Source organism: Panthera tigris, chromosome X, assembly GCF_018350195.1.
Source record: "Panthera tigris isolate Pti1 chromosome X, P.tigris_Pti1_mat1.1, whole genome shotgun sequence".
NCBI classification, from domain to species: Eukaryota; Metazoa; Chordata; class Mammalia; order Carnivora; family Felidae; genus Panthera; species Panthera tigris.
Window position 1 is genome coordinate 57,343,075 of NC_056677.1, and position 26,156 is coordinate 57,369,230.

General features: G+C 35.2%; 1 protein-coding gene across 4 annotated transcripts in view; it reads right to left on the minus strand.

The window, feature by feature from the left end:
• Positions 1-26,156, minus strand: part of TEX11 (testis expressed 11) — a 238,893-nt gene that overhangs the window by 78,753 nt on the left and 133,984 nt on the right. For 3 of the 4 annotated variants that reach the window (XM_042974295.1, XM_042974293.1, XM_042974294.1), the window contains exons 17-19: positions 5,876-5,950; positions 4,409-4,511; positions 199-323 (exon numbers count right to left, since the gene is read on the minus strand). In XM_042974295.1, the coding sequence (XP_042830229.1) occupies positions 199-323; positions 4,409-4,511; positions 5,876-5,950 (303 nt within the window). The remainder of the gene's footprint in view (positions 1-198; positions 324-4,408; positions 4,512-5,875; positions 5,951-26,156) is intronic. The other variant, XM_007097574.3, reaches the window with a different exon arrangement.

Here is a 26,156-nt window from a genome sequence, read left to right on the forward strand (position 1 = left end):
TTGTTCTTTACTGGATCATTTCCATCAGCATATAAACATTCTCATTCATCTCAAACAAACAAACCCTTGATCCTACTTCTCACAACCAACTGACCAATTTGTTTTCTTTGTAGCAAACTCCTCTAAGGACTTCCATTAATTATATCTTAAAAAGGAAAAGAGGTAAAAAAATCTTATAGATAAATACATAAGAATTACCTCTAGAGCAAATTGGGCAATTAAACTGAGAAGCGTGACAGGTGAATCTTTGTCCACACGTAGCGCATTCTCTTTTGGTACTACACCTGTTATTAACTTCTCTAATGTATTAATTGCCCGCAAAGCTGAAAAAGAAGGAAAGAGTTAAAAAAAAAAAAAGAAAAGGAGATATTCTTATCAAAGATAATAGCAATCTAGGGTTAATTATACCACAGTGACTTTGGAACTCATTTTAAGAGCAGTAACAGCTTTAAAATATTAGTTAATTTTCATAAATTCATCTAAATTGCTAAACTGTCAAGGAAGACTTGAATGTCAGAAAAATGCCCAATTGAGCAATTCACCCCTGTGAATTTATCCCATGGATATATTTGCAAAAGTGAACAAAAACATAAAAATATGTTCATCCTGCAATTTTTTTAAGAGTGCAATATAGGGGCAACCTAAACTCCATCAATGATGGATGGGCTAAATACATTTTGGTACACTCATAAAATGGATTATAAAACAGAACGAAAACTGAAAAACGAATGGTGGTATTACATTCAATTATATATCTTAAAGGTAGAATACAGTAAGTTAAGTATATGCACTACAGAACTTAAGTAACAATTAAAATAACACAACAAAGAGAGCTAATAAGCCAAAAATGAAATAAATACAATCATAAAAGGTAATCCAGAAGAAAGTAGAAAAAAGAAGTGGCAAAAAAGAACAGGACGAACAGAAGACAAATAAGATGCTACATTTAAACCTAACCATATCAATAATCATGTTAAATAAAAATAGTCTATATGACTTGAGTAAAAGGCAGATAGTCATGCTGAATTAAAGAAAGCAACTTTCGGGGCACCTGGGTGGCTCAGTCGGTTAAGCGTCCGACTTCGGCTCAGGTCACGATCTCACGGTATGTGAGTTCGAGCCCCGCGTCGGGCTCTGTGCTGACTGCTCAGAGCCTGGAGCCTGTTTCAGATTCTGTGTCTCCCTCTCTCTCTGACCCTCCCCCGTTCATGCTCTGTCTCTCTCTGTCTCAAAAATAAATAAACGTTAAAAAAAAATTAAAAAAAAATGTTTAAAGAAAGCAACTTTCAACTATATGCTACCTACAAGAAACATACTTTAAACATAAAGACAAAATTAGTTAAAAGAAAAACCATGGGATAATATATATTATGGTAAAGGTAATCAAAAGAAAGCTGGAGTAGCTATAGTAATATCAGACAAAATGGATTTCAGAGCAAAGAATATTATCAGTGACAGAAAGTTACTCTGTGATGATAAGGAGTTAATTCATTTAACTCCTTAGATAGATATTCAATCCTAAATATCTATGCATCAAATAACAACATATCAAAACACAAAGAACAAAATCTTATAGAACTACAAGGAAAAATGAACAAATCCACAATTGTATTCAAGGATTTCAGTACCTTCTCTTAATTGATAGAACAAGTAGTAAATCAGCAAGGATATAGTACACTTTACACTATTAATCAACTTGACCTGAATGTTATAAACATCTATAGTTTATATACATTTTTCTCAAGTGCACATTGAACATTTATAAATAAAGACAATATTCTGGGTCATATAACAAGCCTCAACATAATTAAAAGTATTAAGTCACATAAAGTTATGATCTTTGACTACATGATTTCAAATTTATTACACAGCTAAACTAATTAAGACAGTGCAAAAGTGGTGTAAAGATAGATGAATAGATCAATGCAACAGAATTAAGAAACCAGAAAGAGACCCAAACACACATATTACAATTGATTTTCTTTTCTTTTCTTCTTTAAAGTTTTATTTATTTATTTTGAGAGAGAGAGAGAGAGAGAGAGAGAGAGCAAAAGCAGGGGAGGGGCAGAGTGACAGTGAGAAAGAGAGAATCCCAAGTAGGCTCCATGCTGCCAGCACAGAGCCCAACATGGGGCTGGGGCTCAAACTCAAGAACTATGAGATCATGACCTGAGCCAAAATCCAGAGTCGGATGCTTAACCGACTGAGCCACCTAGGCACCCCGACAACTGAATTTTTAATAAATGTGCAAAGGTAATTCAGTTGAAAAAAGATAGTTTTAAAATAAATAATGCTGGAAAAAATGATGCCGAATGATTAGATAGCCATGTGCAAAAAAATAAAAAATAAAAAATAACTTTGGTTCATACCTTAAATTAAATACAAAAATTAATATGAAATTGATCATAGAACTAACCATACACTTAAACCTATAAAATTTCTAGAAGAAAATATAGGAGAAAATTTTTGTGACCTTAGATTAGATGAAGATTTCCTAGGTATATTACCAAAAGCACAATCCATAAAACAAGAAAAAAGATAAATTAGACTGTCAAATTTCTCATGAAAGACATTGATATGAAAATAAAAATAAAAATTTGTAAAACACACCTGATAATTTATATCTAAAACATATAAAGAACTTTCAAATCTCAATAATAAGAAAACAAAGTTCCCTATATCTCAGTAACCAAAATATATTTCTTTCCTATGTTCGAGCTACTATGGTATAAGATGAATAAAACATATAGAGATGAATTAAAGAAAAAGAAAACAAAGTTCCCTATAGAAAACTGGTTAAAAGATTTATAAAAACACTCTGCCAAAGAAGATATATGGATGTCAAATATTAGACATTACAAAAATGCTAGTTAAAACCACAGTAAGATATCACTACCCAACTATTAGAATAGGTAGAAATTTTTTTAAAGGACAATTCAAAGTGCTGGTGAGAATGTAGACCAACTAGAACACTAATACATAGCTGGTTAGAATGTAAAATTGTATATCTACTTAGGAAAACAGGTTGGCAGTTTCTAATAAAGTTAAACACATATTTATCATACAACCCAAAAATCCAATTCCTGGAAATTTACCCTACAGAAGTTAAATCTGTCATCACACAAAATCTGTAAACAGATGTTTATAGCATGTTTATTCACAGTCACCCAAAATGGAAACCATCCATACTTCAAATGGGGAATGAAGAAACAAACTGTGGTACATACATACGATAGATTACTATTCAGCAATAAAAAAGAACTACGGAAACACAACAGTATGAATGAGTTTCAAATGCATTATCCTAAGTGAAAAAAAGGCACAAGAAGCTTCATATTGTATGATCCCATTTATATCACATTCTAGAAAAGGCAAAAATATTAGTTGTTCCCAGGGCTAAAAGTGGCAGGAAGGTATGACAACAAAGGAGCCTGAGTAATTTTATTGTTCTGTATCATGATTGTAATGGTGGTTACCTAACTGTATATACTTGTCAAAACAAATAGAATTATTCACAGAATTATTAATATAAACCCCACAGAATCATACACTAGTAAATTTTATTCTATATATCATCAATAAACATGGCTTTAAAAAATGGTCACAGGGGCGCCTGGGTGGCGCAGTCGGTTAAGCGTCCGACTTCAGCCAGGTCACGATCTCGCGGTCCGTGAGTTCGAGCCCCGCGTCGGGCTCTGGGCTGATGGCTCGGAGCCTGGGGCCTGTTTCCGATTCTGTGTCTCCCTCTCTCTCTGCCCCTCCCCCGTTCATGCTCTGTCTCTCTCTGTCCCCAAAATAAATAAAAAAATAAAAAAATAAAATAAAAAATAAAAAATAAAAAATGGTCACAGATAACTGGGGAAAAAGTAAAAAGATTGAGCTGGTGTTATGTTTAAGAAGTAAAATTATTTTATTTTAATAGAATATGACAAAGTTTAATAGGAAATCTATTTTGGGGCACCTGGGTGGCTCTGTTCAGCGTCTGACTTCAGCTCTGGTTCATGGGTTCAAGCCCCGCATTGGACTCTGTGCTGACAGCTCAGAACCTGGAGCCTACTTCAGATTCTCTGTCTCCCTCTCTCTCTGACCCTTCCCTGCTCCTGGTCTCTCTCTCTCTCTCTCTCTCTCTCTCTCTCTCTTAAAAATAAATAAACACTAATAAAAAATTAAAATAAAAGTAAGCTGGAGACTTTGATTGTCTAAAACAACTCTTAACTGAATTGGGTTTACAGTATAAACTCCCTCCTATCCCAAAGCTTTGTAAACATAATTTTTAATTACATAGGAAAGCTAGAATATAGAATATACAACTCCGCTGTCTTAAAAACAATTTTTTTCCTTTAAAGTATAAAAGGATTATTATTATTTGTATTAACAGTCAAATATAATTCATAAATAACATTTATACCTCTGGTAGAGTTTTGCTCTAAAACAGCAATCTTGAATATATAAAACTGAGTGAAAATATTTGTAGGATCATGTCGTTCAGCTTCTCTCACTGATGCTCTAGCCTGAAAAAGAGAAATATTGGACCTCTTTTATAAAAGTAATAAGGAAGACCTTACCATATTTTACTAATATTATTAACATAATCACAACGGCTGAGGATACTCATCATGAAAAGATGTGATTCTAAGTAAAATTTTTAAAGAACTGTTCTCTTAAAACACTAAAGAAGCAGTGAGTTCTGCTTATGTAAATAGTGTGCATTAAATACGTCAGACTGACCCTCCTACTGAAAACAATGAAAAATGTTAGATAACATTTTTTTCTATTCCAAAGCAACTTACAAGACACTAAAACCTAAGGAAAAGTGAGGTTCCAGAGAAACAAGCAGAGAATTAAAGCCACTTTTTTTCTGGGGGCATTTATAAATCTAAACAAATGTTAGCTTAGATTTAATGAAACTCACCAGGTCAGGGAAAAAGACATCAAGACCCAAGGGATCACACTCTTAGGCTAAGGGCAAACCACAAGTAAACTACTCCTACCCACATCCCCAGGGGAGTGCAAAGAAAGTTCCTTTGGTTCTGAGAGGAACACAGCAGAATGGGGTGGGGAGAACCAATCTCTGTGGGGTGACACAGGCTTTCTCATACATTTACAGCACCAAATTACATCATAGGGGAAGCCAAAAGACCTCAAGTGATGAATGGTTGATTCATGAATGGTTGATGTTGGTCCCAAGCATCTGAAGAAGCAAATGTAAATCCTTTCTGGGGGAAGGAAACTTCATCTTAAGCTTCAAAATGTTTCCAAAAATAATTTTTCAAGAATCATGAGTAGTAAACATAAAAAAAATCAAGCATACTAAAAAGCAAGGCACCATAAGTGAGACTCAGCAGAAACAACAAATAGCAGAAACAGATTCTCAAAATGCAGACACCAAAATTATCAAAAACTGTCTATAAAACACCTGTTTTTAAAGTTCAAGGAAATAAAAGATATATATGTATTTTTGATATATATATATAGGTTGATATTCAATAGGACATTTTGATACAATACAGTGGTTGTTTCCACCTGATATCAATTCTGACTGACTACTGCCCATGCCATATTAGTTGTTACACATCTTGTATATCACAGAACTTTGTAGGAAACATAAAACACAAAATATGACCTTGATGATTTGAAAAGGAGGAACTACTTGAAATGAAAAATACAATAACCCAAGTGGAAACATAATGGATAGGCTTAATGGCAGATTAGAAACATGAGAAGGGAAAATTAATGAACTGAAAAATAACGTAAATTAGCAAAAGTGCAGTACAGACATTGAAAACATGGACAGTTAAATAAGGACTCTACTCTTAAGACAACCATTAAAAGAACTGAAACACTAAGTAATTTCCACACTGGTAGAGGGGGTTACCAGAAATTTAAAAAAAAGAAAGAGGATAGTCCTTTCAACCAATTGTGTTGGAACAGCTGGAAATCCACATGCAAACTAAAAAAAAAAAAAAAAAAAAGAATCAGAACACAGATCATAAACCTTCCAAAAATTAAGTCAAAATGGGTCATGAACCTAAATATAAAACCCCAATGAACAGAACTCTTAGAAAGTAACATAGAAGAAAATTGAAGTGATCTTTGATCTGGTGATGACTCTTTATTTTTTACTTATTTATTTAAAGTTTTCCTTTAAATTCCAGTTAGTTAACAGACAGTGTAATATTAGTTTCATGTGTGAACATTCAACACTTCCATACAACACCCAGTATTCAGCACAAGTGCACTACCTAATCCCCATCACCTATTTAACCCATTACCCACCACTCACCTCTCCTATGGTAACCATTAGTTTCTTCTCTATAGTTAAGAGTCTGTTTATTGGTTTGCCTTTCTCTTTTGTCCCCATATACTCATTTGTTTTATTTCTTAAATTCCACATATGAGTGAAATCATATGGTATTTGTTTTTCCCTGATTTATTTATTTATTTATTTGTTGGTTTATTTATTTATTTACTTACTTATTTATTTTTGGGAGAGAACAAGCAGGGGAGCGGCAGAGAGAGGGGACAGAGGATCCTAAGTGGGCTCAGTGCTGACAGGTTGACAGGCTGACAGCAATGAGCCCAATGTGGGGCTTGAACTCATGAACTGAGAGATCTTGACCAGAGCCGATATCAGACACTCAACCAACTGAGCCACCCAGATGCCCCCTTTTCCCCAATTTATAATTTAGTAGTTTGTTGCTTTATTGTTGAATTCTTTGTATATTTTGGACACCAATTTTTTATCAGGTACATATTTTGCAAATATTTTCTCTCACAGTATGGCTTATGTTTTCATTCTCTTAACAGTCTTTCACAGATCAGAGGTTTCTAATTTTAATGATGTCCAACCCACACTTTATTCTTTCATGGATTGTGCTTGTGATGTTGCATTTTTATTTTTTATGTTTGTTTATTTATTTTGAGAGAGAGGGAGAGGGAACGTGAGTGCTCTCCCAAAATACAAACAAACAAACAAATTGGGAGAAAGACTTGAACAGACACCACACTAATGAATACATACAGATGGCAAATAAGCACAGAAAAATATGCACAACATTATATTTCACCAAGGAAATGCAAATTAGAACAATATCACTGTACAACTATTAAAATGGCTAAAATCTAAAACACTGACAAAAGCTAATGCTGGTGAGTATGTGGAGAAATTATACTTCTCATTCATTTCTAGTAAGAAAAAATATAGTAGAGCCATTTTGGAAGATAGTCTGGTAGTTTTTTATAAAACTAGACATACTCTCACAATATGATTCAGCAACTGTCCTTCTTAGCATTTACCCAAATGAGCTGAAAGCTAATGTCCACACAAAAATCTGCATGTTAATGGTTATAGAAACTTCACTCAAATTGTGCAAACTTGGAAGCATCCAAAATATCGTTCAATAGGTTATAAAAATATATAAAATTCAGAACACCCCAATTCTGTTATGATACTGTGTAAATCACTTTTATCTCTACTATAAAAGTTAAAAACAATAATATTAAAAACAACTATAGCTATAAAAATTTGTTAACAGGTGTGCAATATAAAAGTATGTAAAGTGTGACATGAATAGCATAAATGTGGGGAGAGCAGAAGCAGAAGTGTAGAGTTTCTCTATGCATTTGAAGATAAGTAGTTAACAGCTTAAAATAGACTGTTATATCTAGAAGATGTTTTATGTAAACCGCATGATAACCACAAAGAAAAAACTCATACTACATACATAAAAGATAAACAAAAAGGAATTATAGCATACTACTACAAGAATAATTTTTATTTTATTTTTTATTTTATTTTATTTTTTAATTTTTTTTAACGTTTATTTATTTTTGAGACAGAGAGAGACAGAGCATGAATGGGGGAGGGTCAGAGAGAGAGAGGGAGACACAGAATCTGAAACAGGCTCCAGGCTCTGAGCTGTCAGCACAGAGCCCGACGCGGGGCCCGAACTCACGAACCGCAAGATCATGACCTGAGCCGAAGTCGGACGCTTAACCGACTGAGCCACCCAGGCGCCCCTACAAGAATAATTTTTAAAAACACAGCAAGAGAGGGGCGTCTGGGTGGCTCAGTTAGTTGTCTGACATCAGCTCAGATCATGATCTCATAGTTCATGAGTTCGAGCCCCACTTTGGGCTCTGTGCTGACAGCTTAGAGTCTGGCACCTGCTTGGGATTCTGTGTCTCCCTCTCTCTCTGCCCCTCCTGTGCTTGCGGTCTGTCTCTCTCAAAAATAAATAAGCATTGGGGAGCCTGGGTGGCTCAGTTGGTTAAGGGTCTGACTTCAACTCAGGTCATATCTCATGGTTCGTGAGTTCGAGCCCCACGTCAGGCTCTGTGCTGACAGCTCGGAGCCTGGAGCCTGTTTCAGGTTCTGTGTCTCCCTCTCTCTCTCTGCCCCTGCCCCACTCATGCTCTGTCTGTCTCTCTCTCTATCTCTCTCTCTCAAAAATAAATAAGCATTAAAAAATTTATAAAAATAAATAAGCATTAAAAAAAGACAGCAATAGAAGGAAAGAAATACAGGAATTAAAAACTAAGAAAACAATTAACAAAATGGGAATAGTAGGTACTTACCTATCAATACTACTTTAAATATAAATGGAACAAATTCTCCAATCAAAAACACAGAGTGGCTGAATGGGTTTTTTTAAAATAATTTTTTTGGATGTTTATTTATTTTTGAGAGAGAGAGAGAGAGAGACAGAGCACGAGCGGGGGAGGGGCAGAGAGAGGGAGACACAAAATCTGAAGCAGGCTCCAGGCTCTGAGCTGTCAGCATTGAGACTGACACGGGGCTCAAACCCATGAAGTGATCATGACCTGAGCCGAAGTTGGATGCTTAACCAACTGAGCCACCCAGATGCCCCTGAATGGGTTTTTAATAATAACAATAATAATAATAATAATAATTATAAAAACTCCAACAGTATGCTACCTACTAGAGACTAACTTATCTTTAAGGAAACACATAAACTGAAAGGACTGAAAATGATATTATATGCAAATGGTGAGGAAAAGAGCAAAAGTGGCAGTGATTATATCAGATAAAATAGACTTTAGTCAAAATTGCTCACAATAGACAAAGAAGGCGGCTATATAGTGATAAAGGGGTCAATTAATCAAGGGGATATAACAATTGTAAATATATACACACTCAACATTAGAGCAAGGAAATATTTTTTAAAATTTTTTAACGTTTATTTTTGAGAGAGAGAGAGAGAGAAAGAGACAGAGCACAAGTGGGGAGGGGCAGAGAGAGAGAGGGAGACAGAATCCAAAGCAGGCTCCAGGCTCCAAGCTGTCAGCACAGAGCCCAATGTGGGGCTCAAAGCCACGAACCATGAGATCATGACCTGAGCTGAAGTCAGACACTTAACTGACTGAGCCACCCAGGTGCCCCTAGAGCAACTAAACATTTAAAACTTATATTAACCAAAAAGATATTCAACATCATTAATCATCATGGAAATGCAAATTAAAACCACAGTGAGATACCACTTCACACCTGTCAGGACGGTTAATTCAAATACACAAGAAATAACAAGTGCTGGCAAAGATATGGAGAAAAAGGAACCCTTATGTACTGTTAGTTGCAATGAAAATTGGTAGCACCACTGTGGAAATCATTATGGAGTTTCCTCAAAAACTTAAAATTAAAATTACCATATGATCCAGTAATTCTACTACTGAGCATTTACCTAAAAAAGGGAAAACACTAATTTGAAAACATTACACCCCTATGCTTATTGCAGCATTATTTACTGTATATTGCAACATTATTTAAAATAGCCAAAATATGGAAACAACCCAAATGTTCATTGATGGATTAAAAAAAAAACATAGTATATATACACTGTGGAATATTACTCAGCCATAAAAATTAATGGACTCTTGCAATTTGCAATAACATGGATGAAACTAGAGAGTCTAGAGAATATAATGTTAAGTGAAATCAGTCAGAGAAAGACAAATACCATATAATTTCACTCATATGTGTTATTTAAGAAACAAAACAAAGGCGGAAAAAGGGGACAGACATTAAGAGACTCTAAATAAAGACAACAAACTGGTGGCTGCCAGAGAAAAGGTGGGTAGGGGATAAGTGAGACAAAGGTGATTAAGAGTACACTTATCTTTTTTTTTTTAAGTTTATTTATTTTGAGAGAGAGGGAGAAAGAGCATGTGTGCATGAGTGAGTGGGGTAGGGGCAGAGAGCTATGGAGAGAGAGAATCCCAAGCAGACACGGGGCTCAATCTCACAAACCATGAGATCACAACCTGAGCTGAAACCAAGAGTGAGATGCTTAACTGACTGAACCACCCAGGCACCCCAAGAGTACACTTATCTTGATGAGCATTAAGACATGTATACAATTGTTGAATCATTAGATTGTACTCCCGAAATTAATATAACAATGTATATTAATTATACTTGAATTTAACAATTAATCAATCAAATGCTAACCAACTGAAGAGAGTAATAGAGAGCAATAATAAACAATAGGGGACTTCAACACCCCACTTTCAACAATGCATAGATCACCCAGGCAGAAAATTAAATAGTGGACTTGAATAACACTATAGACAAAATGGGCCTTACAAATATTTACAGAACATTCTATCCAATAGCATCAGAATATATACTTCTCCTAAAGAGCACCCAAGGATCATTCTCTAGGATAGACCATAAGTTGGGCTAGAAAGCAGGCCTTAACAAATTTAAGAAGACTGAAATTCTATCAAGTGTCTTTTCAAAACGCAATGGTAAAAAACTAGAAATAAATGACTGAAAAATGAAAAATTAATAAATACATGGAGATTAAACAACACATTCCCGAACAACCAATGGGTCAAAGAAGAAATCAAAAGGAAAATCACAAAGTATTTTGAGACAAAAGAAACTGGGAACACAGCATATCCAAGCTTATGGGATGCATCATGTTTGGCTTAGAACATGAAAACTGACACCACAGAAATACAAATGATCATAAATTATTACTATGAATAATTATATACCAACAAATTGAAAAAACTAAAAAAATGGATAAATACTTGAAACATGCAACCTATCTAGATTGAATCAGGTTGAAATAGAAAATCTGAACAGACCAATAACAGGTAAGATTTAATAAGTAATCAAAATCTTCAAAATCAAGTGCATATGAAAATTTCTCCAGGATATGTCACATGATAGCCCACAAAAAAAGTCTTAATAAATTTAAGAATATTGAAATCATACCAAGCATTTTTTTGACAACAATAAACTGAAATAAGAGACAAAATCTGGAGTGGCTTAGTTGGTTAAGCATCTGACTTCCACTCAGGTCATGATCTCAAGGTTCCTGAGTTCCAGCCCCGCCATCGGACTCTGTGCTACAGCTCAGAGCCTGGAGCGTGCTTCGGATTCTGTGTCTCCCTCTCTACCTCCCCCCTCTGGTGCTCTGCCTCTCTCTTGCAAAAATAAATAAATATTTAAAAAATTGTTTTTTTTAAAAAAAGATAAAATCTGGAGGAAAAAGACACATGGAGGATAAACGACATGATACTAAACACATAGGTCAACAAATAAATCAAATAGGAAATCAAAACATACATGGAGACAAATAAAGAAAACAGAAGGGTGCAAACTCTTTGGAATGCAGCAAAATAAATTCTAGGAAAGAACCTTATAGTGATACAGGCCTCTGTAAAGAAACAAGAAAAATCTGAAACAAACTAACCTTATACCTAAAAGATAAAAAAAAAGAACAAGCTTAAAACTAGTAGAAAGAAGGAAATAATAAAGATTAAGGCAGAAATAAATGAAATAGTCTTAAAAAATAGAAAAGATCAAGGAAACCAAGAGCCGGTTCTTTGAAGACATAAACAAAATTGATAAACCTTTAGCCAGACTTCTCAAGGAAAAAAGAGAGATGACTGAAATAAAATCAGAAATGAGGGAAGAGAAATAAAAACTGACACCATAGAAATACAAAGGATTCTAAAAGCATATTATGAAAAATTATAGGACAACAAATTGGCCAAACTAGAATAAATGGATAAATTCCTAGAATTATATAAACTATCACAACAGAAACAGTAAGAAATAGAAAACTTGAACAGACTGATAATCAGCAAAGAAATTGAGTCAGTAACCAAAAATCTCCCCAAAAAACAAAAGTCCAAGGCCAGATGGCTTCTTCTCAAACCATTCCAAAAAAACAGAAATGGAAGAAAAACTTCCAAATTCATTCTATGAAGCCAGCATTACTCTGACTTCAAAGCAAGGAAAAGAAAAAAAAAAAACCTCCACTGAAAAATAGAACTACAGGCCAATATCCCTGATGAACATGGATGTAAAAATTCTCAATAAAATACTAACAAATTGAATCTAAAAACACATTAAAAGAATCATTCATCATGCTCAACTAGAATTTATTCCTAAACTTTAAGAGTGGTTCATTATTCATAAATCAACCAATGTGATACACCACATTAATAAAAGAAAGGATAAAAACCATATAATCATTTCAAAAATGCAGAAAAAGCATTTGACAAAATATAGTATCCATTTTTGATTAAAAAAAAAACCCTCAACAAAGTAGAGAGAAATTACCTCAACATAATAAACACCATATCAAAAAATACCACAGCTAATATCTTCCTCAATGGGGAAAAACTGAGAGCTTTTCCTCTATGGTCAGGAACAAGACAGGAATGTCAAGTCTCACCACTGTTATTTAACATAGTCCTGGAAGTCCTAGCCTCAGCAGTCCAACAACAAAAAGAAATAAAAAGCCTCCAAGGGCGCCTGTGTGGTTCAGTCAGTTAAGCGTTCGACTTCAGCTGAGGTTATGATCTCACAGTCTGTGACTTGGAGCCCCACGTCAGGCTCTGTGCTGACAGTTCAGAGCCTGGAGCCTGCTTCAGATTCGGTGTCTCCCTCTCTCTACCTCTTCCCCCACTCATACTGTGTCTCTCTCTCAAAATAAAATAAAGACATAAAAAATTTTTTTTCAAAAAGGAAAGAAAATAAAAAGCCTCAAAATTGGCAAGGAAGTCAAACTTTCACTATTTTCAGACAACACAATACACCATATAGAAAACACGAAAAGACTCTACCCAAAAATTTGCTAGAACTGACACACAATTTCAGTAAAGTTGCCGGATACAAAATCAACATACAAAAATCTGTTGCATTTCTACACACTAAAAATGAAGAAGTAGAAAGAGAAATCAAAGACTAGATCCCATTTACTATTACACCAAAAATCATAAGACACCTAGGAATAAACCTAATGAAAAAAGTAAAAGACTTATACTCTGAAAACTATCTAACACTGATGGAATATATTATTCCATCAGTAATGACACAAAGAAATGGAAAGACACTCATGTTCATGGATTGGAAGAACAAATATTGTTAAAATGTATATATCACCCAAAACAGTCTACATATTTAATGCAATCCGTTTCAAAATACCACCAGTATTTTTCACAGAAGTAGAGCAAACAATCCTAAAATTTGTATGGAATCACAAAAGACTCCAAATAGCCAAAGCAACCTTGAAAAAGAAAAGCAAAGCTTGGAGCTATCACAATTCCATATTTCAAGTTATATTACAAAGCTGTAGTGATCAAAACAGTATGGTACTGGCACAAGATAGACACATAGATTAATGGAACAGAATAGAAAACCCAGAAATGAACCCACAACTATATGGTCAACTAATCTTTAACAAAACAGGAAAGAATATCCAATGGAAAAATGACAGTCTCTTTAACAAATGGTGTTGGGAAAACTGGACAGCAACATGTAAAAGGATTAAACTGGATCACTTCTTACAACATCATAAAAATAAATTCAAAATGAATCAAAGACCTAAATGTGAGACCTGAAACCTTAACACAGGCAGCAACCTCTTTGATATTGGCCATAAGCAACTTCTTTCTAGATATGTCCCCAGTGCAAGGGAAACAAAAAGAAAAACAACCTATTGGGACTACATCAAAATAAAAGTCTTCTGCACAGTGAAGGAAACAATCAACAGAACTAAAAGGCAACCTATGGAATGGGAGAAGATATTTGCAAATGACATAGCTGATAAAGGGTTAGTAGCTAAAATATATAAATGGTTTATAAAACTTAACGCCCTCAAAACAAATAATCCAAGTTTTAAAAAAATGGGCAGAAGACATAAATAGACATGTTTCCATGAAAAGATGCTCAACATCACTCATCATCAGGGAAATACAAATCAAAGCCAAAATGAGATAGCACCTCACACCTGTGGGAATGGCTAAAATTATCAACACAGGAAACTATAGATGTTAGCAAGGATGCGGGGAAAGGGGAAACCTCTTACACTGTTGGTGGGAATGCACACTGGTGTAGCCACTGTGGGAAACAGTATGGAGGTTCTTCAAAAAGTTAAAAATAGAACTACCCAGGACACCTGGGCAGCTCAGTTGGGTAAGCATCTGACTTTGGCTCAGGTCATGATCTCACAGTTCGTGAATTCAAGCCCTGCATCAGGGTTTCTGCTGTCAGCGTGGAGACCACTTCAGATCCTCTGTCTCCCTCTCTCTCTGGCCCTCCCGCGTGCTCTCTCTCTCTCACTCTCTCTCAAAAATAAACATTAAAAAAATAGAACTACCCTACAATCTAGCAGTTACACTACTAGGGATTTGCCCAAATGGTACAAACATACGGATTCAGTGGGGGCACATGCACCCCAATATTTATAGCAGCCTTATCAACAATAGCCAAACTATGGGAAGAGCCTAAATGTTCACTGACTGATGAATAGATAAAGAAGAATGAAGAGTGAAATCTTGCCATTTGCAACAACGTGGATGGAGCTAGAGTGTATTATGCTAAGTGAAATAACTCAGAGAAAGACAAAAACCATATGATTTCACTCATATGTGGAATTTAAGAAACAAAACAGATGAACAAAGGGGAAAAAAAGAGAGGGAAGCAAACCTCAAGAGACTCTTAACTACAGAGAACAAACTGAGGGTTAATGGAGGGAAGGGGTGGGGGATGAGCTAAATGGGTGATGGGTATTGAGGAGGGCACTTGTTCTGTGGGGCACTGGGTGTTATATGTAAGTGACAACTAAATTCTACTTCTAAAACCAATATTACACTATATGTTAACTAACTAGAGTTTAAAAATTTGAAACAAAAAAGGGAAATTATAATGTTGAAACAATGAAAGAATGGAAATATAATTTTTTAAGTTTATTAAAATTAGTCAATGATAAGAACAAAAACATTAAAATAAGATACCACCTCATACCTGTCACAGTGCCTAAAAATCAACAATGTAAGAAACAATAGGTGCTGGACAGGATGTGGAGAAAGGGAAACCTTCTTATACTGTTGGTGGAAATGCAAGCTGGTGCACACATTCTGGAAAATGGTATGGAGGTTCTTCAAGAAATTAAAAATAGAACTGTCCTACGATCCAGCAATTAGACTACTACGTATTTACATAAAGGAAACAAAATACTGATTCAAAAGGATACATGCACCCCAATGTTTATAGCAGCCTTATCTACAATAGCCAAACTATAGAAAGAATTCAAATGTCCATCGACTGATGAATGGATAAAGATGTGGTAGTGTGTGTGTGTGTGTGTGTGTGTGTGTGTGTGTGTGTGTAATGGAATATTACTCAATCATCAAAAAGAATGAAATCTTGGGGCACCTGGGTGGCTTAGTCAGTTAAGAGTCTGACTCTTGATTTTGGCTCAGGTCATGATCTGACGGTTCATGAGATTGAGCCCTGCATCAGGCTCCTGAGCATGGAGCCTGCTTGGGATCCTCTCCCTCTCTCTCTGTCCCTCTCCCAGCTCTCTCTGTCTCAAAGTCAGTAAATAAAAAGAATGAAATCTTTCATTTGCAACAATGTGGATAGAGGTAGAGAGTATTATGCTAAATGAAGGAAGTCACAGAAAGACAAATACTGTATGATTTCATTCATAGGTGGAAAATTTAAGAAACAAAACAAACAGGTAAAGGGGAAAAAAGAGAGGGAGTCAAACCTAAAAACAGACTCTTAACTATGGAGAACAAACTGATGGTTACCAGATGGGATGTGTGTGGGAGATGGGTCAAATAGGTGATGGGGATTAAGGAATGTATTTGTGATGAGCACCGGGTGTAGCATGGAAGTGTTGAATCACTATATTATACACCTGAAACTAATATTACACTGTATGTTAACTAATTCGAATTTAAATAGAATCTTTAAAAACCTGATTTATAATTGCACTAAAAAGAATAAAATAACTAGGGATAAATTTAACCAAGGAGGTGAAAGACCTATGCTCTAAATCTATAAGACACTGATGAAAGCAATCCAAGAAGACAAACGGCGAGGATGTAGAGAAACAGGAACTCTCTTGCACTGTTGGTGGAATGCAAACTGGTGCAGCCACTCTGGAAAACAGTGTGGAGGTTCCTCAAAAAATTAAAAATAAAATTACTCTATGACCCAGCAATAGCACCACTAGGAATTTATCTAAAGGATACAGGAGTACTGATTCATAGGAGCACATGTACCCCAATGTTATAGCAGTGCTTTCAACAATAGCCAATTTATTGAAAGAGCCTAAATGTCTATTAACTGATGAATGGATAAAGAAGATGTGGTTTATATATACAATGGAATCCTACTTGGGAATGAGAAAGAATGAAATCCTACCACTTGCAGCAACGTGGATGGAACTGGAGGGTGTTATGCTAAGTGAAATAAGTTAGCCAGAGGAAGACAGATATCCTATGTTTTCACTCATATGTGGATCTTGAGAAACTTAACAGAAGACCATGGGGGAAGGGAAGGGGAAAAAATAGTTATAAACAGAGAGGGAGGAAAGCAAACCATAAGACACTCTTAAATACAAGCAACAAACTGAGGGTTGATGGAGGGGGCAGGGGAGAGGGGAAATTGGGTGATGGGCATTGAGGAGGGCACTTGTTGGGATGAGCACTGGGTGTTGTATGTAAGCAATGAATCACAGGAATCTTCCCCCAAAACTAAGAGCACATTGTATACACTGTATCTTAGCCAACTTGACAATAAATCATATATAAAATTTTTTTTAAAGTTTAAAGTTTTTGAAGTCACATTAGACGAGGTAAAGAACCTCCAAAGCCTTTGAAAGCACCCTCTTCTTCCTCTAAGCCTGCTTTTCCTCATCACCTTCATTTATGAAAAATAAAAGAAACTATTTATTATATAAAAAAGGAATACAGGGGTGCTTGGGTGGCTCAGTCGGTTGAGCATTCGACTTCAGCTCAGGGCATGATCTCATGGTCCGTGAGTTCAAGCCCCGCGTCGGGCTCTGTGCTGACAGCTCAGAGCCTGAAGACTGCTTCAGATTCTGTGTCTCCCTCTTCTCTCTGCCTCTCCCCCACTTGCACTCTGTCTCTCTCTCTCTCTCAAAAATCAATAAACATTGCCACGTAGTACTCCATTGTGTATATAAACCACAATTTCTTTATCCATTCATCAGTTGATGGACATTTATGCTCTTTCCATAATTTAGCTATTGTTGAGAGTGCTGCTATAAACATTGGGGTACAAGTGCTCCTATGCATCAGTATTCCTGTATCCCTTGGGTAAATTCCTAGCCATATACAGAGAAAGACAGATACCATATGTTTTCACTTTTATGTGGATCCTGAGAAACTTAACAGAAGACCATGGGGGAGGGGAAGGAAAAAAAAAAGAGGTTAGAGTGGGAGAGAGCCAAAGCATAAGAGACTGTTAAAAACTGAGAACAAACTGAGGGTTGATGGGGGGTGGGAGGGAGGGGAGGGTGGGTGATGAGTATTGAAGAGGGCACCTGTTGGGATGAGCACTGGGTGTTGTATGGAAACCAATTTGACAATAAATTTCATATATTGAAAAAAATGAATAAACATTAAAAAAAAAAGGAATACAAACAGAAAGATATACCCAATTCATGGATTGGAAGAATATTAAAATGTGCATACTATCCAAAGTAATCTATATATTCAATGCCATCCCTCATTAAAATACCAATAGCATTTTTCACAGAACAAGAACAAATAATCTTAAATTTTGTATAGAACCAGAAAAGATCCCAAGTAGTCAAAACTATCTTTAATATTTTTAATGTTTATTTTATTTTCAGAGAGAGCGAGTGCAAACACAAGTGGGGGAGAGGCAGGGGCAGAGAGAGAGGGAGACACAGAATCTGAAGCCAGCTCTAGACTCCGAGCTGTCAGCACAGAGCCTGACGTGGGGCTCAAACCCACATGACCTGAGCTGAAGTTGGATGCTTAACCATCTGAGCTACCCAGGCACCCCCAAAACGATCTTAAGAAAGATCAAGCTGGAGGTTTCACAATTTCAGATATCAAAAGATACCACAAAGCTATAGTAATCAAAACAGTATGGTACTGACACATAAACAGAAACATAGGTCAATAGAACAGAATAGAACACTCAGAAATAGACCCACACCTGTATGGTCAATTAATCTATTGACAAAGGAGGTAAGAATATACAATGGGGAAAACAGTCTCTTCAAAAATGATGCTGTGAAAACTAGACAGCTACATGCAAAAGAATGAAACTGGACCACCTTCTTACACTATATACAAAAAATAAAATAGAAATGGATTAAAGACCTAAATGTGAGACCTGAAATCACAAAACTCCTAAAAGAAAACATAGGCAGTAATCTCTTGGACATCAGCCTTAGCAACTATTTATGGATGTGTCTTCTCAAGCAAGGGAAACAAAAGCAAACAAACTATTTGGACTATACCAAAATAAATAGCTTCTGCATAGTAAAAGAAACAACCAACAAAACTAAAAGGTAACCTATGGAATGGGAAAAGACATTTGCAAATGACATAGCCAATAAAGGGTTAGTATCCAAAATATATAAAGAACTTATATAGCTCAACACCAAAAAACAAACAACCCATTTTTTAAAAATGGGCAGAAAACCTGAATAGATATTCCTCCAAAGAAGGCATACAAATGGCCAACAGACACATGAAAAGATAACTCAACATCACTAATTGTCAGGGAAATGAAAATCAAAACCACAATGAGATATCACCTTACATCTGTTAGAATGGCTAGTATTAAAAAGACAAGAATGAACAAGTTTTGGCAAGAAATGTGGAGAAAAGGGAATCCTCATTGCAGTGTTGATTGAAATGTTAATTGTTACAACCCTTGTGGAAAACAGTACAGAGGCTCATCAGAAAAAATAAAAAACAGTAATACTATTTTTATAGTAAAAATTAATATATGATCCAACCGTTCCACTGCAGGTATTACCTAAATAAAATGAAAAGACTAATTCAAGAAGGTATATGCACCCTTATGTTTACTGTAGCATTATTTACAATAGCTAATATACAGAAGCAACCCAAGTGCTCACTGACAGATGAATAAAGTGGTGTATACAGTGTGTGTGCACGTGCACACACACACACACACACACACACACACACTGGAATATTACTCAATCATAAAAAACAATGTGGTCTTGCCATTTGCAACAACATGGATGGATCTAAAGGGTATTATGATAAGTGAGGTAAGTCAATCAGAGAAAGATAAATACTACATGATTTCACTTATATGTGAAATCTACAAAACAAACAAAAACAACAAATACTGAGAAGTAACTGGTGGCTGCCAAAGTGGAAGTTGTGGGGGGGGGGGGATGTGCAAAATAGATAAATGCGATTAAGAGGTACAAAGTTCCATTTATAAAATAAGTCATAGTGATGAAAAGTACAGCATAGGGAATATGGTCAGTAATATTGTAATAATGTATGGTGACAGATGGTGTCTACACTTATCAAGGTCAGCACTAATTATAGAACTGTTGACTGAATGTGTTGTACACCAGAAGTTAATATAACATTGTATGTTAATTATACTTCAATTACAAAAGGTCAAAACTGTAACCAACCATTTCAAAATGAGGTTGAAAACATTAAGAAAATTATACAAGATATAAAAGAATGGCATAAAATCAGAATTAGAAAAAATCAGAAATGAAGTGTTAGATATCAGAAAAAATTAGAAGAAATTACTTCAGAAATGAAGACTGACAAAAAGAAATATGAGAGTAATAAATACAGTCAATAATGTCATAAGAACACAGGGAACATTTTAAAATTTTAAAGGAGGAAATTTTTAAAATTAACTAGAATTGAAGATTATATATATTCTACCACAATAAAAGATAAACATTAAAAAAAGAAGACAACCAAAGTGATCTACAGATTCAATGCAACCCCTATGAAAATCTCAATGCCATTTGTTTTGTTTTTTGTGTGTGTGTGTAGAAATAGAAAAACTCATCCTAAAATTCATATGTAATCTTAAGGGACTCTGAGTAGCCAAAAAAACTTGGAAAAAAAAGAACAAACTTGGATGACTCACACTTCCTAATTTCAAAACTTAGTACAAAGCTACAGTAATCAAAACAGTGTGGTACTTGCATAAGGACAGACATACAGACCAATGAATCGGAATAGAAAGCCCAGATATAACCCCTCACATATATGTTCAAATGATTTTTTATTAGACTGATAAGACCATTCAATGGAAGGACAGTCTTTTCAACAAATTATCCTGGGAAAATAGGATATTCACATGGAAAAGAATGAAGTCAGATCTTTATTGTACCCCATATATAAAAAGTAACTTAAAATGGATCAAAGACCTACATGTAAAAGTTAAAATTATAAGTCTTAGAAGAAAGCATAAGAGGAAATTATGACATTGGATTTGGTGGTGATTTCCTGGATAAGACACTAAACTAAAAAATAGATACTTAGACTTCATCAGAAGTACAAAATGTTTGTGCTTCAAAGGACATTATTCAAGAAAGGAAAATGACAATCCATAGAGTGGGAGAAAATATTTACAAATTATATCTTGATAATAAAAATATCCAGAATACATAAAGAGCTCCTACAACTCATCAACTAAAAAATAAACAACCCAATTAAAAAATGGGCAGAAAGACTTGGAATTTCTCCAAAGAAGATATACAAATGACCAATAAGTACATGAAACGATGCTCAACATCAGTGCTCATTTAGGGAAATGCAAATCAAAATACAAGAGACCACTTCATACCCACTAGGATGGCTATTATCAAAAAACTAGAAATTGATCAGGATGTGGAGAAATTGGGACACTTCTGCTTTCTGGTGGGAATGTAAAATGACATAGCCATCATGTAAAAAACAGTGGCTATTCCTCAAAATGTTAAACATAGAATTACCATATAATCCTAAGTATATATACAAAAGAACTGAATTCAGGGACTCAGATACTTGTATACCTAGCTCATAGCAATTTTATTCACAAAAACTAAAAGGAAGCAACCCAAGGGTTCATCAACAGATGAATGGATAAACAAAAAGTGGTATATACATACAGTGGAATATCACTGAGTCTTAAAAAGTTAGGGAATTCTGATACATTCTACAACACAGATGAACCTTGAGGACATTACACTCTGTGATACAAACCAGTTACAAATGGACAAATATTGTCTGATTCCACTTATATGAGGTAGCTAAAGTAGTCAAAGCCATAGAAACAGAACACATAATTGTGGTTGCCAAGGGTTAAGCAGTGAAGAGATCAAGGAGTTATTGTTTAGTGGATACAGAGTTTCAGTTTTGCATGCTAAAAAGAGTTGTGGAGAGGGATGCAGAATATTGTGTATGTACTTAATGCCACAGAACTGTGCACTTAAAAAATGGTTAAGATGGTACATTTTACCATAATTTTAAAAATCAATTATATTTCTATATGTTAGCAATGAACATTTGGAAATGTTAGAATGAACATTTGGAAATTGAAATAATAAAGTAAGACCATTTACTATACCATCAAAAACACGGATTCTCGGGGCACCTGGGTGGCTCAGTAGGTTGAGCGCCTGACTTCAGCTCGGGTCATGATCTCGCAGTTCGTGAGTTCGAGCCCTGCGTTGGGCTCTGTGCTGACAGCTCAGAGCCTGGAGCCTGCTTCGGATTCTGGGTCTCCCTCTTTCTCTCTACTACTCCCCTGCTCGTGCTCTGTCTCTGTCTCTCTCTCTCAAAATTAAATAAACATTAAAAAAAAAAAACACGGATTCTCTGGGATAAAGTCAGCAAAAAATAAGCAAGATTCTTGTGCTGGAAACTATAAGATAATGATGAAAGAAATTAAAGAAGACCTAAATAAATAAAATGCTATGCTGTGTTAATGGATTTGAATACAATTCTGTTAAGATGTTAACTGTTTCTTAAGTTGACCTAAAGATTCAATGCAATCCCAATAAAAATCCCACCAGACACTTTTTTGTAGTAAATAATAAGCTGATTTTACACTTTATGTGGAAATATAAAGGATTTAGAGTAGTCAAAAGATTCTAAAAAAGAACAAAGTTGAGGACTTACCAGCTGGATTTCAAGAGTTACTGTAATACAACATTAGTCAAGACAGTGAGGTATTATTAGCATAAGGACATATACAAAGAAATCAATGGAATCAACAGAATAGAGTACAGAATAGAACAGAGTACAGAAGCAGATCTCAATATTTATGATCACCTGATATTTGACAAAGGTGCCAAGATAATTCAATTGGGTAAGGACAGTCTTTCAATACTGGTACTAGAAGAACATGGAATCTGTATGGGGGGAAAATGAACCTTAACCTTTATCTCTGTCTCTCTCTTCTTTATGTGCACACACACAAATACACACACACACATAGATTAACTCAAAATGGAACACAGGTCTAAAAACAGCTAAAACTATAAAATGTCTATAAGAAAGCATAGAAGAAATGTACAGCCAATGTACAGCCAAGCTTATTAGGAATGCTATAATAAAACATATCAAAAGTGAAAAAAAAGAAAGCACAGAAGAAAAATTCTTTCATCCTGGGGCAAGAAAAGATTTCTAAGGACATAATAAACAAACCATAACAGAAAATATAATAAATTTGACTTTATTAAAACAAACCCACAACATACCTACTAGAATTATAGAAATTAAAAAGTTGAAAATACCGTATGTTGACAAGGATGTGGATGAACTGGCACCTTCATCCATTGATGGCAGGAATGTAAAATGGTAAAACTCCTTTGGAAAACACTTTGGTGGTTTCTTATAAACTTAGAAATATTGTTACCATATAACTTACCATAACTCAGCAATTCCACTTCTGGATACTTCCCCAGAGAAATCAAAACAAATATCTATACAGAGACTTCTGCCTTGAATGTTCATAGTAGCATTATACATAATAGCCTCAAACTGGAAACAACCAAAATGTCCACCAATAGATAAATGGATAAACAAATTGTGATATATCCATGGAATATTACTCAGGAATGATAAGGAACAATCTACTGATATATGTAACAACATGAGTGATTCTCTGAAACATTATGATGAAAGAAGTTAGACCAAAAGAAAGCACAGACTGTATGATAACATGTATATGAAACTCTGTAAATCTAGATAAATCTATAAGTAAATCTAATCAATAGTGATGAATAGTGTATTAGTCATTGCCTGGGGCCGAGAGTGTAGATGGGGACTGACTTGGAAGGAGCACAAAGGAATCTTCTGAGGTAGTGAAGATATTCTATAACTAGATTGAGGTAGTGGGTATACTGGGGTGGTTTTTAGTGTAAATTATACTTCAATAAATTCAATTTTTAAAGTAAATTAATAATGATTTGTAAGAGCCCCTTTGGTTCTAAAAATTCAACAATCTTTGAACTTATGAACTCCAAAAAATCTTCTTTGACTATTTATAGATTTTGCCAGACTATAATATCTTAGACCGATATGGTTGGAAGATTCTCTTAGTCAAAAAAATTCTTCTGATGCTTGAATCTTCTTTATAACACTCACACCAAGTAGTCAGTCATTCAGTCTCTGCTTAAATACCTTCAGGGAGAGGGAATTTACTATATTTTAAGAAAATCCATTTCAGTTTGGGACAGGTCTAATCATTAGACAGAGTTTCCTTATGATGACCTGAAATCTTACTCCCTATATGTCTCACCCATGGAAATATGCATGAAATAAATATAATTCTTTTGATCATTGGCATTCATTCAAATATTAGGAGGAAGCTATTAATGTTCCTTCTAAATCTTCCGTTTTCCAAGTTTAAAATCCCTATCTACTTTTAACTATTCTTCAAGTAAGATGGTTTGAGTGGTCTCACCACCCTGAGTGCCTACCCCTTGGCACTCTATTTAGAGTTTGTCAAAATCATCCTTCAAAAGTGTTGCCTCCTAGTCCTACACAATAACTGCAGGTATGCTATAACCAGAGCAGAATACAGGGCGATTACCACTCCTTCACATTTCTATTGACACAACTTAATTTGAATTAATTTTCTTAGCATTATTGGCTTATGTTGAGCTCACAGTCAACTAAAAACAACAAATCTTTTACATGTGCTACTGTTTTTTTTTTAATTTTTTAAAATGTTTTATTTATTTTTGAGACAGAGAAAGACAGAGCGTGAACAGAGGAGGGGCAGAGAGAGAGCGAGACACAGAATCCCAAGCAGGCTTTAGGCTCTGAGCTGTAAGCACAGAGCCCGACGCGGGGCTGGAACTCACAAACCGCGAGATCATGCCCTCAGCTGAAGTCGGATGCTTAACGGACTGAGCCACCCAGGCGCCCCTACCTGTACTACTGTTAAGTGACATTTCATCTATTCTGTTCTTGTACAGTTGTTTTGGGGGATCCAAGTATGGAATATTTTGTTATTCCCATAACTGGATCTGCATCTTGTTCAAATGGGATCACCATTTCAGCCTATTGAGGTGTGATTATCTATCTGACTCTGTCTTCTGACATATTAGTTACTCTTTTCAGCTTTAAGTCATATGTACGTATTCATAAAGCTTCAGTCAGGGGCGCCTGGGTGGCTCAGTCGGTTAAGGGTCCGACTTCAGCTCAGGTCATGATCTCGCGGTCCGTGAGTTCGAGCCCCGCGTCGGGCTCTGTGCTGACAGCTCAGAGCCTGGAGCTTGTTTCAGATTCTGTGTCTCCCTCTCTCTCTGACCCTACCCCGTTCATGCTCTGTCTCTCTCTGTCTCAAAAATAAATAAATAAATAAATGTTTAAAAAAAAAAGCTTCTGTCAGTATTCATAAAGTCATTCATACAGTATTCATAGTCAGTATTCATAAAGCTTCATCGACATATTCTGATTCTAAATTCATATGATATATATATATACCACACTACTTGATATTTGAATGTGTACTTTTATTACTTTGTAATTATGTTGTACATGTAAACTTTGTTTCTACAGTAATACTTTAAGCTGATCTATATAGAAAGGATCATGTATTCTACTTATTCTATAATTCCAGGCACAAATTAGGCATTCAATAAATATTTGTTGACTTGAAACCTCAATTACAGTATTTTTATGGTATAGCTGTATCAAGAATGAGCTACAACAGAACTTCGTCTCATTTTTACTTGTGTTTTCTTTTATATTCATACAGATACATTTGTGGGAACAGCTATACCTGCCAAAGCATCACAAAATCAATGAAAAGCTATTATAATAGAAACAAAGCCCACAGTGCCACCTAGTGAACATTACTAGTTTATTTCTTCTGATCACAAGGTCATTTTCAGTCCTACAATGGAATGGCATGATTTTAAAACTCTATATAGTAAATAGAACCAATGTAAAACCGACACATGAGACGTGGTTGTCTTCACTTTAGGTTATATAAATATTCTATAAAAAGTCTTATCTTGTAAGTCTTATCACCACACTGTGCTTTGAGAATGTGCTTTAATTTCATCAATCTAGAGTAGTACTAATGATATTTCATGTAGCTAAATTGCAGTTGTTACCTGAGGATGAGATTTCTGCACTGAGTTAAAGAATGCTCAGCTGAATATTACCGTTTACCAAGATCACCAAAATATTACCCATCTCTTAATGAAAATTAAGGTTTTGTTATGATTTGCAACAAAATCTCATTATATCAAGTTCTGATCAATTGCTCCTATACTTAGACCCACTAAATCTGTCTATTCAAGCCTATGACTTACACAAACCACTTAAAAACTCTCAAAAATAATATAATAAAATTAAGATACTGG